We start from the raw sequence: 20,643 nt of genomic DNA on the forward strand, positions 1-20,643 counted from the left end.
CATTCTGTCAATCTCTAGTAATTTGCTTTGTGTAGCCCATGGGTCCCCTCTGTGTCTATTTTTCTTCTTGATGAACTGCATTTTCTAATAGCTCATCAATAGGTGGTAAATTTTCTTAGCCTTTATATGTCTAAAGAATCCTTTTCTTTTATTCGTGAATGATGGTTTGGCTGCATATAAAATTCTACAGTTCTTTTTCCCCAGCTTTTTGAAGATACTACTTTTTTGTCTTCTGACCTTTATTACAGCTTCTGAGAAGTGGGCTGTCATTCCATTGAAGTAATCCGTTTTTGGTTTTTTTGTCTTTTTTCTTTGATAGCTTTTAAGATTGTTTTTGGGGTACCTGGGTGGCTCTGTTGGTTGAGTGTCTGACTCTTGATTTCGACTCAGGTTATGATCTCATGATTCGTGAGATCAAGCCCTGCATGGGGCTCTATGCTGGCAGCATGGAGCCTGTTTGGAATTCTCTCTCCCTCTCTCTCTGCCCCTCCAACCCTTTCTCTCTCTCTCACTCTCAAAATAAACTTAAAAAAAAAAAAAAAGATTGTTTTTGTGTAGAATTTCATGACAGTGTATCTCATGTGGATTCATGTTTATACAGTCTAATGCTCTTTTTCTGTTTGAATTTTTTTTTTAGTGAGGCATAAATTGCATAAAGTATAAGCTCAGTTAATTTTTACATACACATATATACCAGGTTACCGCTGCCTAGTCAAGATTCATAATATTTCTAGCAAGCTACAAGGCTCCCGGTGCCCCCTCCTAGTCCATACACTATAGGCTAAAATTACTCTATATTCGTTCAGAGCTCTTTCATGTTGAGGATACATATTTCCTTTCCGTTGTAGGAAATTCTCAGCAATTATCTTTTCATGTATTGCTTCTATACTCTTCCGTTGGAAAATCCATTAGACGGACATTGCAGCCTCAATCTGTGTTGTGTCTCTTAAGTGCTCTCTTCTATTTTTAATCTTTTTCTCTGCCTGTATTAAGTTCCAAGTAGTTCCTTAATGCTACCTTTAATTCACTAATTCACTTCACTATGTCCAGTCTAGAGTACATCCCATTGATGGTTTCTATTTCAGTGACTATATTTTTCATTTCCAAGATTTCTAATTAGTTCTTTCCTTCCTACGTGATATTACTTTGTTTCATTTCTGTACACTTTTTTATCTCTTGTTGTTGTGATGGGCCTTTTACCTTCATTTGTATTTCTGAGCATCCTCAAAATACTTATTTAAAAATCTTTGGCAGGCTGCACTAAATGAGTTGCATCTGAAATATTTTTTTTCAGTGATTGATTTTGTGGTTTTCTTTCTTAGCATTAAATTTCTTCAAATGTTTTGGAATTGCATTTTGTAATTTACTTTTCAGTGGAAGGCTTTTTGTTTGTGTTTCAATGTCTTCCTGCCCTCCCTTTCCTCACTCCCAGTCTAGGGATTTTGCTGTTGATATTGGAGATGTTGGTAGGATGCAGTGATGGAGACAGAGGGGGGCTTGGCTCAGATCCTGGTACTAAGGCAGTGTTTTGTACCCCACCTCCTAGACTACTGCAGTTCTTTGTAAAGCCATAGTCCTAGTCAACATGTCTTCATTGCCCACTTAATCAGCCCCCTATTTTGAGTAAAGGCACTGATCCAGCCCTGGCTTTAAGGGGAGATTCTCATTTGCAAATCACTTCAGCAAATCACTTTTAGTTCTCTTTACTCCAAAGAAAACCACTGCATTCTCCCCGCTGATCACCCCCTCCACACAACACACACACCTGCTTCTGGGTCCAGAAACAGCAAGGCAGGTACTGCTCAACATTTTTGAGTTTCCATACTTTCTGTTGCACAGACGTGTTTCTTATTTGACCTCAGTTGTGTCTATGACATTGTCTCATTTTGTTTAATATACTTTATTTATGCTCTGCAGTGCCAACAGGGTTTCTGAACTCACCCTACAATGTTAACCCAGAAGCGCTATTAATTGTAAAACTTTTCTCTTCATGGAATGATAGTCAAAATATATTAAAAAGAAAGGAATGGGTCTGGAATTGATTTGTTTGGAGGAGAATATGCATTCGTTACTATTGTCTCTAAAATGTAAACTTCATTTTTTAACATTTGCTCAGTAATCTTTTGTAATTATCTTTTATTATAACAGATATAGTTTATGTCCATTATAGAGCTTTTGGAAAATACAGCAAACCATACATTTATACACACGTGCAAACACACACACACATATACAATGAGAATTACTTGTAATTCTATAGCCCAGAGGTAGCTACCGAATATTTTGGTATTTATTATTTATGTTTTACTTAAGCACACTCCAGCCCACATACTAATATTCATATTTTTTTTTAAAAAAAACAAAACAAACCCAGTCTTGTTTTGTAGGTGAAGCTGTGAGTGCTGGAGATGCCTTATGTGAAATAGAGACTGACAAAGCTGTGGTTACCTTAGATGCAAGTGATGATGGCATCTTGGCCAAAATAGTGGTAAGTTTATATTTTGATGTCTTCAACAGGATGAAGATCTCTTAAATGGGAAGTTCCTTGAATTAGAGTCACCCTTTATTTTTACCACTGTATTTACAGTGTTGTGTAATCTGTATGTACATAATACATTTTTAATTCAGATGTTTAAAATAGTTGAGTTTTAAGGTCTGATAATAGCCAGTGATGATCAGACAACATGGAAATATTTCAACCATGACAATGGTACTCAGTGTTTTGGGTTTCTTCATAGAGAATGAGAAGCATTCTGGCCTGAGAGGAGAGAAGGCTCTTTGAGGTGGAATTTGAAGACAAAGCAATAGGTTAAAGCTCAGCACTAGCAGTTTCCTAGTTTGTAGTCAGTTAAACCAGAAAGAAGGAATGTTTTACTGTATCACACGAAATCAAGAAATCCTTTCTTCACCTGTCCCCAGGACTCCCAGGATTGGAAGTATGTAAAGTGACCATCTGTTCAGCTCCTGTTCTCCAGACAAGAATATCTTAAGTTGTCCAGTGCAGATTCTTGTCTATAGGTTTCATAGCCTCACTCAGTGGCCTGGTCCAACTCTGACTCATCCTTACAGTTTGGACATTTTTGCAATCATTTAAAAATATCTATATAAAAAGATACATATGTGGTATTTTTCACATACTTAAATATAGTTGAGTTGACAGTCTTGTCTATTGATAGTATATTTTCTGTTTCATGAGCTTTTTAATGATATATATATACTTGTGGGTTTAGCAAAACTGAAGTCATTTCCTTTGAGATCCCAATTTAAATAGATGCAGTAATTTTGAATATTCCTCTCTGGGCAATCTTTGCTTTATCGCTAATTTAAAATATGGAGCTATGCCTTGAATACTGTAATGCTATTACTAGAAGTGGAAGCTATTAGTACAGACGTTCAAAGTGTCTAGCAATAAAAGAAAGGTTAGTTAACAGAAGAAAACGTGGAATATCATGTAGCCATTAAAAATTGTTTCTAGAAAAAAATGTAATTTCTTTACATGTTATACATTAATAAAAATTTTTAAATTTTTTTGAAAAAACGCTTTTAAAACTGTATATGGGCAGGGGTGCCTGAGTGCCTCAGTTGGTTAAGCATCTGACTTTGGCTCAGGTCATGATCTTGTGGTTCATGAGTTCGAGCCCAGCCATCGGCCTTTCTTCTGTGAGCGCAGAGCCTGCTTCAGATCTTCTGTCTGCCTCTCTCTCTGCCCCTCCCCTGCTCCTGCTCTCTCTCTCAAAAATAAAACATTTTAAAAAATTTAAAAATTGTATATGGGCAGTGATTATAATCTTGTAGGACTTAAAAAAATTTTTTTTAAATGTTTATTTATTTTTGGGAGAGAGAAGGAGACAGGGATCCGAAATGGGCTCTGCACTGACAGTAGAGAGCCCAGTTGTGGAGCTCAAACCCACAAACCTTGAGATCATGATCTGAGTTGAAGTCAGCCGCTTAACCGACTGAGCCACCCAGGTGCCCCAATCTTATAGGACTTTAAAGAAAAACATGTGTAGAAAAGATTAAAGTGTTGTAAAAATGTCAGTTGTTTTTGGGGGATGGAACTAAGATCCTCCTACCCCATATTTTCTATTTTTCTTTATTGTCTAAATTTTCTATAATAGCTATATTGTTTTTATAATGAAATAGTAGCATTTTTGTGAAAATTAAAATAAAATGCTTAAAGCCTACTTAGGGTTACATGATATATTCACTGATGGAGCGTGTTTGTTTCTTCTAGAACATGTAATGATGTGTTGTAACAGTTAAGATTGTAGGCTCTGGAGTTAAACTGCTGCCTGATTCATATAGCTAATAAATTCTGCTAGTTATTAGTTATGTAATAGTTGGCAAATTCTTTAACCTCTCTGTGCCTTTTTCCTAGTAATGAGGATAATGACAATACTATCTACATTATGGATAGTAGTAGAGATTGAGATAATACGTATATACTCATTACAAGACCTATTGCCCACCAAGTGTCAATATATATTGCTGTCTTCATCATTATTACAATTACTCACCCAGCTCTTGGTGACCATTAGCTCGCATGTCAGTCTGTTTTTTTACCTAATAATTTGTATTCGTTGTTCGCGACTGAATGGTTAGTATTCATTTGGGCCTCTAGTTTGGTACAGACACGCCGCACATCTATTAGTAGTCCATTGTTGATGGGTTTTCAGTTCTGAGACACCAGCTCACCTCTGTTTTGGGCATGGATAGAACACCTTCCTTTGTACATTTTATCCAGAGGCTACACTTTGGAATGTTACAGTCTATTTAGATGTAGATCTATGTATAGTTTTCCATTCGTGTTTTCTACTAGAAACCTTTCCCCTTTTTTCTAGTCATTTAAATGTTGCTTTTTACATTCTGATTATCAAACTTTCTTTACTTGTCATCTACAGTATTAACAGCCACGTTAAAACACATTATTGAAAATACTTCCTTGGAGGAAATATGAATGGAAAACTAAAATTTCTATACCTTCGTAATAAGGAAAATATAAATATTCATACCAAAAGCATCCGACTTCGGCTCAGGTCATGATCTCATGGTCCGTGGGTTCGAGCTCCGTGTTGGGCTCTGTGCTGACAGCTCAGCGCCTGGAGCCTGCTTCAGATTCTGTCTCCCTCTCTCTGCCCCTCCCCCGTTCATGCTCGTGCTCTCTCTCTCTCTCTCTCTCTGTCTCTCTCAAAATAATAAACAAACATTAAAAAAATTAAAAAAATAGTTTCTAACTAATTTATGCAGAGTTTGAAAAAGGAAAAGATTGCTTGAATTACAATATGTAACAAACCCAGCTACGTTTTATTGTGTATGCTTTTGGCAAGCTGTGTTCTTAGACCTAGCTCTGGGTCCTTTGACTATGAAAGTCTTTCAGAATTGATAGCTTTTCCCACTTAGCTGCTTTGTAATGCATTTCACATTGCTAACAGTGTTATAGGTCGGTAGTGCCTATTCATCTGGCCCCTAATGCTCTGAAAAGGTAGGGGGCCTAGTGGGAGTATGTGATTGATAAGGGCTTTAGCAGCACAAATGGCTACTTCCTTGCCAAAGAAAAGATTGTATGTATATTTTAGGGCCTTGTGGCTTTATTATTATTCCACATGCGTTTTGGGTAATAGGAATGGGAGTATATTCATGTCCTAATGTACACAGTTTTCTGGTGAAAAAAATCAAGGCGATGTTACTGGGGATTTTTAGTCTTTCACCCTACTCCACTCTCAGCCCTCCCACCCTCCTGCCAGTTACACCTGTCTTTCACTGTGGAATAATTCTCATATGAGCAAATAATAAAATGATTTTAATAAGAATACATATAAGAGATCTTTACTTTCAGAGTCAAGGAGTTGGATGATTGATCTCATTAAAAGGCAAGTGATGACAAAAAGCTCTAGTTTTTAGTTTGCCCACGTTTTTGAAACAATTAGAAATTATTGTCTGTTTTGCTCTTCATGGAGGTTTGTTTGCATAGTCTTTGAGAGGTTTTTGTATTCTTCTCCTCCCCCTGCCCAATTTCATTCTCTTCTCTTTCGTAATTTTTGCATCTGATTTCCATTTTAGATATAAACTAATAATTATTACATTTTAATTAGAACCAGAAAAAAGCTTAGAAGCTCTCAATAATGTTAATAAAGAGCAATTGCTGTCAGTGTAGATAATTTTAGGATTCATTTCCAGTTTAGCTCAGTTAATGAGGGAGTTGTTAAAAAGTCTTATTTAATCACTGGTAAATTGCTGTGCGGAAAACCTTAAATTTTTACACACATGCCAGTTCATAAGCTTAGTCTTAAATTTATCTGGCAAATTGGACAGCACGTGTTTTAAGTGATAAATAAATAAAATAGCATATTAGGATGACATATTTGGAGAATTTATTAAAGATCGTCTGGTTTGGCTTCTTACATGATTTGTTACAAACCAGGATACTTTTTTTTATTTATTTTTTTTTTTTTAATTTTTTTTTTTCAACGTTTATTTTTGGGACAGAGAGAGACAGAGCATGAACGGGGGAGGGGCAGAGAGAGAGGGAGACACAGAATCGGAAACAGGCTCCAGGCTCTGAGCCATCAGCCCAGAGCCCGACGCGGGGCTCGAGCTCACGGACCGCGAGATCGTGACCTGGCTGAAGTCGGCTGAAGTCGGACGCTTAACCGACTGCGCCACCCAGGCGCCCCGACAAACCAGGATACTTTTGACAGTGAAAAGGGTGGGGATGTGAAGATTATTTGAACTTCTATAATTTTTTGAAATTTTAATTTATTGACTAGCAAAACATTCACTGATAGATTTTATAATATTGGTAGACCATTACTATTCAAAACAATTTTCAAGAATAGATTTTTTTCTGAAATCCATGGATATTAAAGCAAAATTGTAAAACGTACTTGCTTTAGGGACACCTGGCTGGCTTAGTCGGTGGAGCAGGTGACTCTTGATCTCGGGGTCGTGAGTTGAAGCTCCACATTGGACAGGGCTTACTTGATCATCCGAAAATTAAAAAACAAAGATTCATTATTTTTGGTACTATTTGTGTTCTCCAATTTCTTAGCTGCATCTCACTCTAATACTGTGTCACTGGTGTTTTTTTAAAGACTGTAGTTTTTCAATATAATTTTTATTGTTAGGTCCCTTTCCTCCCTTATTGAGCAAGTTATTTAACCTTTCTGTGCTTCAGTTTCCTCATCTGAAAATGAATAATAATAGCACTTACCTTGTAATGTTGTTAGGAGAATTAAATGAGTTGACACAGTGCTAGAACAGTGCCTGGCAATTGAATGCCAAACTGTTACTCAAAGACCTAATGAGTGTTTTTTTTCTCCCCGCTGTGCATTTTTAGCTTGCCATTGATTTGTTGTCAATGTCAGTATTTCTTATGTGTCTTCCTTTAAAAAAAATTTTTTTTAATATTTATGCATCTTTGAGACAGAGAAAGACAGAGCTGAGTGGGGGAGGAGCAGAGAGAGAGGGAGAGACAGAATCCGAAGCAGGCTCCAGGCTCCCAGCTGTCGGCCCAGAGCCCGATGCGGGGCTCAAACTCACTGACTGCGAGATCATGACCTGAGCCGAAGTCGGACGCTTAACCGACGGAGCCACCCGGGCGCCTCTATGTGCCTTCCTTTTAGACCAAAGTTCATTGTGCACATGAGTTAAAGTGTGTATATTAAAGAATACAGTTTAAAGCTGTATAATGGTTTGAACCATGATAGAAAATTGTTACTAAGTTTTCAAACCAAGTCAGCCATGCGACTCGGCTCAACGCCACTGACCGCAGTGCATGCTCCTTCTGTGCTCAGCAGCTCTCACACTGTCCTCTTTTACAGAAGAAAATATTTAAATAATTGCTTAACTTATTATTTTTTAACACCACAATCAAAATACAGTTTTTCCCAGCACCTTGAGTGGAGTGAACCCCCTCAAATAATTTCTCTGTTGGGAAATTCTGCTGACTTCAGCATCTCCTATTAGCGGATACACTGAGGAAGCTCCGGTGGGCAGTATGGAGCACATTTGCCCGTGATTCATTTCAGCCTATGGGAATGTCTCTTGTAAAGAAGGAGGCCCCATCCCTGGGGTCTGTGTCTGGAGATGGAGTTCAGCAGCCTGTGTGTGGTCCTGTGGAGAAATAGGTTTGCCCCAGGCCTTCCTGCCTATTTTCGCTTTCGTTGCTGTCCTGCCGTCCACTGTCCGCTCCCCAGTCCTGCCAGTCTCCTGCTGGCCCTTCAAGCGCAACTTTCCAACCCTTACCAATGGGGCACTCCTCTCCTGTCCACTCTTGATCCATGTTGAGTGTATTTTTTGTTTTAAAACAAAAATTTTATTTGAAATAATATTAATTTATCCTTTTGACATAATAGTAAAAAAAAAAAAATGAGTAGTCCACAGAACTAAAACTTTTCAGTATGTGACAGACAGCTAAACAAATTGTTCTTGGGTTGTTTTGTGTTTTTTTCACAGGTTGCACTTCATGAAATGTCCTTATCTTATGTACCTGTGTCTTATATATGTATTTAGCTTCATCCAAGTGTTATTTCTGTTCTTCTCCATCAGTAATTAGTAAACTTTGAAAGCTTCCTAACTTCCAGAACTTATGCCTTATTTATTTTTAGACTAGTGCATATACTGATAATCATCAAAATTAATGTTAATCAGAAATGTCATACCCATTTTAGGAGTTAAGCTCTTATAATTACTCTATTAGTGAACATCCTACAGCCTCGCATTCTATTATTCACTACATTACATCGGTAATGAACTTTATTTAATGTAATTGAAAGAGAATAATACAAATTTTAAAGGAATGACATTTTCTTCCGGTACTGAACTTAAAAACATTGTCATCTGAAGGTTCTCTAGGGACTTATCTTACTAACTAAATAAAAAGCAACTTTTCCTTTATAAATGAATGCTGCTGAAATGTTTAAAATACATTAAGTTTTTTTTTTAATTTCAATCTTATTTATTCTTTTAATTGACATTATCTATGAAAAATTGTTTGATTAGTTGAGTCACCAGTGTGTTTCTGTTGTACTTATAAAAATTCATGGGGTTTTATTTTACTTCTCAGGTTTTGTAAATAGATACATAGGGAAAAAATTAAATATAGGGAAAGACAGAAACCAACATTAACCAGAGTAGTTAACCAATTCTGTTTATACGATGGGATATTCTTTTCTCCAGAGACTGTTCACTGAATATATTTTATGTTAACATTAGTCAGTAAGACTCACTTAGAAGAGTTAATTCCTTGTGAGCTCCTGGAATTCCTAAGCCATTGTGTAGAAACTGTCTGGGAAAGACAAGTAGTTGAAGGATAAAACCATAGTCTCCTGTTTGGATTTGTACGATTGACATCAAAAGGAAGATGGTATGATCACTCTTACATATATGAAAGCTGTCAGAGAAGAGATTCTGGATTTTTTTTTCAGGCTGTCGCATGAATAACTGGGAGAGGGAGAATGGTGAAGGAAGGCATACATGGGGGAAGGCAGGAAAGGACGGTGGTGGGTGGAAGGAGGAGGCAGGCTGACTTGGGAGCAGATTTTAGCTCAAATTAAGATCTTTCTAATCAGTACAAATTATGTAAACTACTTGGTGAGGTCATGAGCCTTTCCATCTCTGCAGTTATTTTCTTTTTGAAATATAGGTTGAAGAAGGATCTAAAAATATACGGCTAGGTGCACTAATTGGTTTGCTAGTTGAAGAAGGAGAAGATTGGAAACATGTTGAAATCCCCAAAGATGTAGGTCCTCCATCACCAGCTTCAAAACCATCAGTGCCTTGCCCCTCGCCAGAACCACAGATTTCTACTCCTGTCAAAAAGGAACATATACCGGGAAAACTGCAGTGAGTATGTTTATTTGGATGCTGACGTAAAAAAACAAAACCAAACCAAAAGTGATGGCAACTCCTAGGGTATCTTAATCATTATCAAACATCTTTGTACCTTGTATATGAAGTGGCTGATCTTCCTTTTTTTCTCTTAGGTAACTGACGCCTAGGAATGATTATTTTATGTCATTGTTCATTCAACAAACAAATAGTTCTTGAATACCTGCCCTGTTCCAGGTAGTAGGAAAGCTCTGCTCACCTGGTGGAGAACAAAGCAGTCTGTGTTGTCCATGTTGAACTTGAATTAGGTTTTAGCCTTCTGGGATGGAATATACCAAATTTCAGATCATGTTTTCATCCATGGAATTCTAGTTACCATAATGTGAATTCCAGTTTTAAATGTATAACTGATGTAAAATGGAATTAGCAGGAGTGCCTGGGTGGCTCAGTCAGTTAAGCCTCCGACTTCGGCTCAGGTCATGATCTCACAGTTCCTGAGTTCAAGCCCCATGTCGAGGTCTGTGCTGACAGCTCAGGGCCTGGAGTCTGCTTCAGATTCTATATCTCCCTCTCTATCTGCCCCTCCCCCACTCATTCATTTTCTCTCTCTCTCTCTCTCTCTCTCTCTCTCTGTCTCTCCCTCTCTCTCTGTGTCTCTCAAAAAATAAACATTAAAAAATTTTTTTTAAGTAAAATGGAATTAGCATCTTAACATGCATTTCTTTGCAACTATTCTGCATGTGAGTGTCTGACACAGATTAGAGCTCAATTTTATCCCTATATAATACACTTAGTAAACACCATTTCATTTCAGCTTTGCATAGCTTAAATGGATGGACTCAGAAAATTCTAACAAGTTCATTTATTTATTTTAACATTCTCTATAATTACACAAAATTACTTTATAAGAAAAAGCTCTTCATCGAGAAGGGTCCTCTTATGAACCACTTTCAAACTTAAATAAAAGTGCAGAATTTTTCCTTTTTAAAAATGTTTTCCTTCAGCTTACCAATGTCAGCTTTTGTCAGAAAAAAATCCACAGTGATTTTGAAGTGCTGAGTTGTAAATTCCCGTCACCGTTTACACAGCACTTCTGACTGCATTGCTTTAACTTCCCTTCATTTACCATGAAAATCAGAGGCAGGCTCCTGGCTGTGTTCACTGCTCTTCTCCTGTTGCAGAGACCACAGTGTGTACTCCGTCATTCTGTGACGATCCATCACTCAGACTTAATGAGTCTGAGACCCGGGAGTGTAGGTTATAAAGCAGTAGACCTGTGAACCGCACAGTGTTGGCCCACACGGTGATTTTCTTAAATAAAAGTTTTGAATTGGTTATAGTTAATCTTACCAAAAATCTAAAATTTCAGTTTCTTCTGAAAAATCTAAAGATTTGATAGCACTGAGTCCATATCGCCTAGAGCTGTTTCCCTAAAATGGAGCAAGTACCACGTTCCTTCCTCTCCATTTTTTAGTTACACACTTCTGGACCCAGCCCCTTTTATTCAGTTTTCAATTTTCACATCTTTATCAAACTGTATAGTTATTTGTACCTGCTGCTTTGCCTAAAGGTCATAATCGAAGAGTGGACACTCAGTAGTTGTGTGGCCTTTTGGTATGTCTCAGTTTTCATGTCTAATAATCAACGTAAGTGTTTTGCCTCTTAACTCTTTGGAGTAAATCTAAAATAATGCTTTCATGTAAATACTAATGTCTTTTAAAAGTATAAAAAGGATACAATTCAACAACAACAAAACAAACAATTCAATTAAAATAGGCAAAGTAGGGGGGCCTGGGTGGCTCAGTTGGTTAAACGTCCGACTTCGGCTCAGGTCATGATCTCCCCGTTTGCAGGTTCGGACCCCGCGTCGGGCTCTGTGCTGACAGCTCAGAGCCTGGAGCCTGCTTCGGATTCTGGGTCTCCCTCTCTCTGCCCCTCCCCCACTGGTGCTCTGTGTCTCTGTCTCTCAAAAATAAATAAACATTAGAAAATTTTTTAAAAAAATAGGCCAAGTACTCAAATATATATTTTGTCCAAAGAAGATGTATGAATGGCCAATAAACATGTGAAAAGATGCTCAGTGTCCCTAATCATTAGGGAATTGCCAGTCAATGCCACAGCGAGCTACCATTTCACATTCATTGGATTGGCTATTGTTAAAAAAAAAAAATGATAATGTGTTGACAGAGAAATTACGACAGTTGTGCGCTGTTGGTAGGAATGTAAAATGGTGCAATCACTGGAAAACAGCATGGCAGTTCCTAGAAAATTAAAAATAGAATTACCATATGATCCTTTTCTCGGTATATACTCAAGCAATTCCTTTTCTCGGTATATACTCAAAAAAGTTGAAAGCAGGAACTCAGAGATATTTGTATAACCATGTATAGCAGTGTTACAGTAGCCAAAAGATGGGAACAACTCATGTGTCCAAAATGTGCCGTATACATACAATGAAATGTTATTCAGCTTTGGAAAGGATGGAAACACTGACACATATACCATGACATGGATGAACCTTGAAGACATTATGCTAAGTAAAATAAGCCAACCACAAAAAGACAGATGTAATATGATTCCACTTACGTGAATTATCCAGAGTAGTCAAATTGGTAAAGAGAGTAGAAAGCTGTCTGCTGGGAGCTAGGGGAGTGGGGAGTTAGTGTTTAATGGGGACAGAGTTTCAGTTTGGGAGAATGAAAGTTCTGGAGATGGCTGGTGTAATTGTACTTTATGCCACTCAATTGTACACCTAAAAATGTTTTAAATTGTAAATTTTGTGTATTTTTACCACACACAGAAAAAATGAAGGAATGATTTATCTAGTTCCGTATTGATGTGTTTGATTAGGAACCATTTGAAAAATTATTACTTGAAATAGAAGCTCTCCTCTTTTGAATACTTTTTTTTTTTTTTTTTTTGAAAGAGAGAGTGAGAGCAGGGGAGGTGGGCAGAGGGGGAGAGACAGACAGACAGAGAGACAGAGAGAGAGAGAGAGAATGAGAATCTTAAGCAGGCTCAGCGTGGAGCCCAATGCAGGGCTCAATCCTTGACAATCCTCATGACACAGGGTCATGACCCTGGAATCATGACCTGAGCTGAAATTAAGAGTTGGACACTCAACCGATTGAGCCACCCAGGCACCCTGAATATTTACTCTTACTGAAAGAGTATTTTGAAATAGTAACTAAGTAACTTTGTATGAAATGTTTTGGTAGTAAAGTAAACCAGATTCGTACAGATTAATTTATTTTACCGTGACTATCTCTGGGAATCATTTTAATTTCATTGTAAGTTTTTATTTTTCTAAGTTTCAGCAAAATTGTTGACGTTTATGTACATTTGATTCAAATTTAAGTGTTTATTGGTTTCCTTAATCTCTTCGTGTTTTCTTTTTAGGTTCCGTTTAAGTCCAGCTGCTCGTAATATTCTGGAAAAACACTCCCTGGATGCTAGCCAGGGCACAGCCACTGGCCCTCGGGGGATATTCACTAAAGAGTATGTTTGTGCTTTTTTTTTTTTAATTAAAAAAAATTTTTTTAAGTTTATTTATTTAGAGAGAGACAGAGAGGGCGGGCAAGCGGGGGGGGGGGACAGAAAGAGAGTCCCAAGCAGGCTCTGCACTGTCAACGCAAAGCCCGACACGGGGCTCAAACTCCCAAAACTGTGAGATCATGACCTGAGCTGAAATCAAGAGTCAGACGTTTAACCAACCAAGCCACCCAGGTCCCCCTGTTTGTGCTTTTTGTAACAACCAATTCCATTATTTATCATGATCATCCTTTTCTGAAAGTATTTTAAGAAGAGCTTATTCAGTGTTAAGATTTAAAAGGATGTATACTGTTCTTTTGTATTTTTAATTGCTTTGGCAGTGTAAAATTATATTCTGTGCAAGGGTTGTTTCTGAATAATTACAGCATTAGTGAAGAACAGTTCTAATTTGGTAACAAAGCCAGATCCTTAGAAATGGTGATAAATGCAGAAAATTAGAGTGCAGAGTGGTGAACCTTTGTATTGTTTTACGTTTACTTGAAATAAGTTAGCGATCACATTTAAATTTTTAAAACCTAGATATATACTTTTAAAAATACTTTCATTCTTATCTGTTTGGAATTTAGTCAATGATATGACCAAAGAGATTTCCATATGCAGTTGGCCCTCTTAGGTCTTCTGTTGCACTGATCTCACTGTCCATGAGTTAGTACCTCACTTGCTTAGTACCACACTCTTAATTATAAATATTCTCAAGTAAGATTTAAAATTTGATAGAGTTATCCTTGCTCTTCTTTTTCAATAGACCAGTTTTCTTGGTTTATTCGTATTTTATTATTCTTCCAAATGAATTTTAAACCGTTCATTTGCCCTGCTGACGGGACTCCGCAGGGGGATGATGGTGTTTTTATTGGGATTGTATCGCATTGTAAGTTACGTTGGGGAAGAAGTGATATCTTGATGATCCTGAGTCTTCCTGTTCAAGAACACTGATATGTTTTACCATTTGTTTAAATTTTGTTTCTTTCAGGAGTGTATGAGAACAGATAGCGCCTGCTCTATTCAAACTTGGTCTATTGGGAAGACAAAGGTTAATCCTTTAGGCATATGAACTAATGTAAAATTGCAGTAGTGTTATATGTTATATTTCTATGGCAGTAATATTAAATTCTTCAAATTGAGTTAATGTCTTAAAACAATATGCTTATTCCCTGTTCATATAATATTGATAAAAAGTGATCGGTGATACTGGCTTAAAAGTTTTTAAGTTGCAATGGGGCAAGGGTTATGAAACTATTAAGTGGCAGTGCTGGACCAAGGGACCTTTTTTTTTTTTTTTTTTTCCATTGGTTATTTTAGTCTTCATTAAAGCATTAGTTTATGTTTGTGTATTATTTTTATGGGGAGCGGTACCTCCTTAATTCTTAGATAGTCTCATTTATCTGTATTATAGCCTTATTGATTTGCTCATCAAACATGTGTCTGTGGTTCTCTTAAACACATCCTGTGAAGTTCTGCCATACTTCATGAGCAGGAAATCAGCTGTCCTGACTCCTGACTGAAAAAGAGCATCCTAGGCTGTGAATTTTTAGTTAAAGGACCTAAAAACGTAGCCATAAAAAATTAAAATTAAGTATCTCGATAGCCAGTTAAGCCTAGTTTTTCTCCCACATTAATCCCTATTTCGTATCTACTATTCATACCTTAATTTTATTAATCTACCAGTCTATGTTCCAGTAAACTCCCTGTAAAAATGGGATAAAGCATCTTTCTTTATAACCAGGGATACTCACCTATATTTCTGAGGGATGGGACAAAGAGTCTATATTTAATTCATTAATCATCGAGTAAGATTTGGTGAAATGTAAAATAATCATAGCTGTACCTTAGAAGGATTAATTTTGCAAATTTGCATAAGATAAATTGGAGTAGGAAAATACTTGAGGTAAGGAGATAAATTAATAGGCTTATAAAGTAATTCAGGTAAAAGATAAAAAATGCTTGAATGCGTGTGGAAGAAGTAAAAGAGAGATTTCTGATGCAGACAGTGTTCTACGGACAGAATTCAGAAGCCTTCGTAAAGGACAATGTGGAGCATAGACCAGGATAGCAACCAGTCAAGGACTGAAGTTGGGATTCTGATCCGGGTCATGAAATTTTGGCTCCATAAATACAATAAGGGCTTTGGGAAAGTATTTGTCTCAGTGGCGTGAGTGATGGGGTAGCTCTGAAGCTTATTATCAGTGCTGATGAGCCTCGCAGGCATCAGGATCAGCGAGGTGAATGTTATTTGCAGGAAACACTTTGGAACCAGAGAGGGAGGTTTGGTAGGTAGTAGAGCAGTAGTTATAATTGAAATAATCAGGAGGTAAACTTTTAGAAGGCTGAAATTCCTGTTTTGGAGGATATCTAGGAACTGGATAAAAAGTTAAGAATGTGTGATCTGAGAAAAGTCTTTGAAGTTGGTGATCAGGTGACATTTTAGAAGGCAGTTCATTGGTGTGACAGCAGAGGAATGAAATAGTGCTTTCTTCATTTCTCCCTTCTCTTTCCATGTGTGCTTAATACATATGTGATGAACAAATACCTTTTTTTATTTTTGTTTTTAAAAAAAAATTTTTTTTTAACGTTTATTTATTTTTGAGACAGAGAAAGACAGAGCATGAACGGGGGAGGGTCAGAGAGAGGGAGACACAGAATCTGAAACAGGCTCCAGGCTCTGAGCTGTCAGCACAGAGCCCGACTCGGGGCTCGAACTCATGGACCGCGAGATCATGACCTGAGCCAAAGTCTGACGCTTAACTGACCAAGACACCCAGGCGCCCCCAAATACCTTTTTTTTTAAACCTCAGTTGAAGTTATAACAGTAATGTAACATTTATTAAAGAGAACAAAATGGTATTGTCTTGCTGTATACCCAAAGGCAGCACTGTTAAAATAGAGTTACATGTTTAATGTTTTTGCCATCTTCCTCCTCCTCATATCCAGTTCTCTTTCCTGTCCTTATTCTTTAACTCTGCATCATAAGGGAGTCAACCTTTGGTCTTCAAAATTTGACACATTACAAAAGATTTCGTGGAAAAACAGATCCTTGAAAGCATGCATTATTCAGGATTTTTGCTTTGTATGCTACTAAAGATGCCTGTGTTTTAAGTTTAACATTAAGGTGGACTTTGGGAAAAACTTTGACTTGCTGTCATCTACAAAAATGTCATATTCTGATAAGATTGAAAAACTGCAGGCTTTGACATAAGCTTCCCCCCAAATCCCTTAGCACACATTCTTGGAATTTGGAGGGACATCCTTCCTTTTTCCACTGTTAACTAAAAATGCAAGTAGAATAGAAAAATCAGTTCCAACTGCTGAAGAAGTGCGTCTGATGCATTGTATTTATGAAGTAGATCCTAAGTGTTAGGCTTGCTATTTTAATGTTGCTCAAACATATCGCTCAGAATATATGTTGCGCAAAAGCATATGGACTTTGTTTTGCCTGTGTATGTAGTATTTTAGGAAAACGAGCGCTGGGGCCACCTTTAGAGAGAATATATTTAAGTTCTTTGCCTGTAACCTAACATCTTTGGTATATCTGTGTCTTAAATCATAGCTGTAGTTAATGTTTGTATTCATATCACAGCATCAAAAATCTGACCAGTGTGACAGGCAAGTGTCTAGCATTCTTGTAGTAGTATTTCTTTTGAAAACTAAGTCATTGCCCACCCAAATGAATTACTCTCTAAGGGATCCTGGTAGAGAAGATTCTACCCTGAGTGAACCACCAAGGTGCCTTCTGCCGTTCTGCAGAAGTGTGTGGTGTATTTGTTTTTCTCCTAATTTTTAGAGCTTTTAATGCCTACCTAATTCTTCAGTCTAGTCTGATTAATTATTTCATGGACAGAATCATTAAAATCATTCTCTACATTATAGAAACTAAATTGTTGGCTGTTATTAAACAATAGTTAACATTTATATTTTACGAGGTATGTAAGTGTGAAATTAGCAATAAAAGCTGACTGTGAAGCAGTGGCCAGAATTGATTTTCTGTTTTCTTGTTTATGATTAATGACTTCTTGCTTTTATTCTTTACTAAGAGCTGTTCTACCCAAGAATCTTAATTACTATAAGAATGAAACTAAACTATTTTTTTTCTTGATAAAATAGTAATACCTATGCTGATAGTATCAGTTTAGGGGCATCTGGTGGCTCAGTCGGTTGAGCGCCCGACTGCGGCTCAGGTCATGATCTCACGGCTCATGGGTTCGAGCCCCACGTCCGGCAATGTGCTGACAGTTCAACCTGGAGCCTGCTTTGGATTCTGTGTCTCCCTCTCTCTCTGCCCCTCCCCTGCTCGCTCTCGCACACGCTCTCTCTCAAAAATAAATAAACATTAAAAAAAATTAAAAAAAAAATAAAGATGTGTCAGTTTAGTGTGACCAGTCTTAAATCAGTGTATTCAGGCATTTTAGATTCTTTAGTCTCTTTACCTGTTATTTTTATCTGCTTATTTTTAACTGATAACTGAGAGTAAACTAGTGATCCCCATATAAAGAAAATAAAATGTATTTTAGATATGCCACTCTGATACTAAACTGTAATTTGATTTATTTTTTTTTTTTAATTTTTTTTTCAACGTTTTTATTTATTTTTGGGACAGAGAGAGACAGAGCATGAACGGGGGAGGGGCAGAGAGAGAGGGAGACACAGAATCGGAAACAGGCTCCAGGCTCCGAGCCATCAGCCCAGAGCCCGACGCGGGGCTCGAACTCACGGAGCGCGAGATCGTGACCTGGCTGAAGTCGGACGCTTAACCGACTGCGCCACCCAGGCGCCCCTGTAATTTGATTTAAAACCCAGATTAGTAATAGGTTTTGTGAGAGAGATGTATTTTATATAATGGGAAGAGACTAGTTAACGTTCAGCTGTGATTTGTAAGAACCTTTAAAAGCTAAGTATCTTCTATTGAAGGCGTTTTTCTGAATCAACAGAGAGGCCTTATATATCCATGCTCATATTTTTATTTATCTGGCTAGGGTTTTGGCTCATGGCATAAATCCCCAGAAATGATGCTGCCAGTCATTTACTTCATATGTAAATGTTATCATAATTAACTGGAAACTGGTGCTTTTGGTTCTAAATCTAAATTAAAAATTAATTTCCAAACAGAAGTAAGCTTGTTCTTCAAGGCCTTAACGGTACACAAGGTCATTCCCTAGGCCACGTATCTCCTCTCCCCAGTCCTTTCTGTTCCCGTCACCGTGTTGTTGCCCATGCCCTGAAAACCAGCACTGCCTACGTTTAACTTTGGATTACATAGATTGCATTTTTCATTCAGTCCCAGACTTGCTGTTAATCCTAGATGTGCTGAATTCTATTCTGATGTGTTCATGTGAGAAAAAATTATTCTGACTCTGCCGTGGTTTATATTTGCATACTATGTGCATAGAGGTGTTAGAAAAGTGGTAGAACGTGCACAGGCTTTGCAGTTGGCCGTACCTGGGTTTGATGCCAGCCCTGGCGGCTGCTTGCTGCCCACCTCTCCAGCTTCATCTTTTAACCCCCTCCCCTTGTTCACTGCTCTCTTCGTGCCGACCTGCCTTCTGTCCTTAAGAGAGGCCTTTTCCCTGGCTGCTCTCCCTGCCTGGAAACATCCTTCTCCGGGCTCTTCTCGAGGCTTGCTCCTTCATCTTTCCACGTGAATACCACCTCCTCAGGCATTCCCTGACCATCTGCCCTATTTTATTTATTTTTTTTAAGTTTGTGTATTTTGAGAGAGAGAGAGAGCACGCAAGCAGTGGTGGGGAGGGTGCAGAGAGAGATGGAGAGAGAGAATCCACGCTGACGGCATGGAGCCCGATGCAGGGCTCGGTCTCATGAACTGTGAGATCCTGACCTGAGCCGAAATCAAGAGTCAGACACTTACCCTACTGAGCCACCCAGGCGCCCCCCATCCTCACCCATCACTCATCCTGTTATTCTGCTTTATTTTTTTCGTAGTACATCACTATCTGTCATTTGTTTGCCTGATTAACATAACAGAGAATAAAGCTGTTTGATGGGAAGTGTCTTGTTTAACACTGTATCCTTTTTTTTTTTTTTTTTTTTTATTTTATTTTTGGGACAGAGAGAGACAGAGCATGAACGGGGGAGGGGCAGAGAGAGAGGGAGACACAGAATGGGAAACAGGCTCCAGGCTCCGAGCCATCAGCCCAGAGCCTGACGCGGGGCTCGAACTCACGGACCGTGAGATCGTGACCTGGCTGAAGTCGGACGCTTAACCGACTGCGCCACCCAGGCGCCCCAACACTGTATCCTTGACACGTGGAACAGAGTAGGTGATTGAGAAATACTGACTTAGACTTGGAATTTAACCTCCCTGAGCCTACTTACTCATCTTTGAATTGGGAATAATAATACCTCCCTCACAGGCCTGGTATGAAATTATGTAATTAGCATAAACACAATACATACATTAGAGGCTAATTTTTCCACTTTTACTCCCACTTAAAAAAAATTTTTTTAATGTTTATTTTTGAGAGAGAGAGAGAGAGAGAGAGAGAGAGAGAGAGACAGAGCACAAGCAGGGGAGGGGCAGAGAGAGAGGAAGACACAGAATCCTAAGCAGCCTCTCCGGCCTCCGAGCTGTCAGCACAGAGCCCGACATGGGGCTTGAACCCACGACTGCGAGATCATGACCTGAGCTGAGGTTGGATGCTTAACCGACTGAGCCACCTAGGTGCCCCTTTCACTCCCACTTTGAATGCTTAGTTAGGGATCCAAGATGATAAAACATTTAAGGTTTCTTCGTCAGCTGACCTCTCATATTAAATGTCAGCTCTTTAACTTTGAAGCAAGTAAGTTATATTTGGTGTTAACTCCATGCACCCCTTTCTGGACCGGGTATAAAGCATGGACCCTCCTTCCTAAAAATGCTATTAGGACCCATTGGGGGATTCCTCTAATAATGTGCCCCAGGTTGGAGCATTCCTGCCTGGGTCAATTTTCTGTTGCTGCGTAACAAATTACAACAAGCTTAGTAACTTAAAACAACGTTTATTTATCGTCTAACAATTCTGTAGGTCAGAAGCCAGGGCCCAGCATGGCTGGGTTCTCAGCTTATAGTCACAAGGTTGAAATCAAGGTGTTGGCCCAGGGCTTGGGCTTCATCTGAAGGTTGGAGTCCTCTTCCAGGCTCACGTGGTTGTTGGCTGAATTCAGTTCCTTGGGGCTGTTGGACTCTAGCCCCTTACTGGGTCTTAGCCAAGGACTGACTGGTCTTAGCTCCTCGAGACCTCCTTCAGGTCCTTGCCACATGGTCATCTCCCCGGG

General features: G+C 38.4%; 1 protein-coding gene across 1 annotated transcript in view; it reads left to right on the plus strand.

Moving 5' to 3' along the window:
- The window catches only part of PDHX (pyruvate dehydrogenase complex component X), a 72,763-nt gene that overhangs the window by 26,152 nt on the left and 25,968 nt on the right, over positions 1-20,643 (plus strand). Inside the window, exons 3-5 of the mRNA XM_047071733.1 lie at positions 2,388-2,488; positions 9,644-9,843; positions 13,228-13,326. Coding sequence (XP_046927689.1) covers positions 2,388-2,488; positions 9,644-9,843; positions 13,228-13,326 — 400 coding nt within the window. The remainder of the gene's footprint in view (positions 1-2,387; positions 2,489-9,643; positions 9,844-13,227; positions 13,327-20,643) is intronic.

This window comes from Lynx rufus, unplaced genomic scaffold (genome assembly GCF_022079265.1).
Source record: "Lynx rufus isolate CCGP_SWC_20201006 ecotype Redwood Valley unplaced genomic scaffold, mLynRuf1.p SCAF_9, whole genome shotgun sequence".
NCBI classification, from domain to species: domain Eukaryota; kingdom Metazoa; phylum Chordata; class Mammalia; order Carnivora; family Felidae; genus Lynx; species Lynx rufus.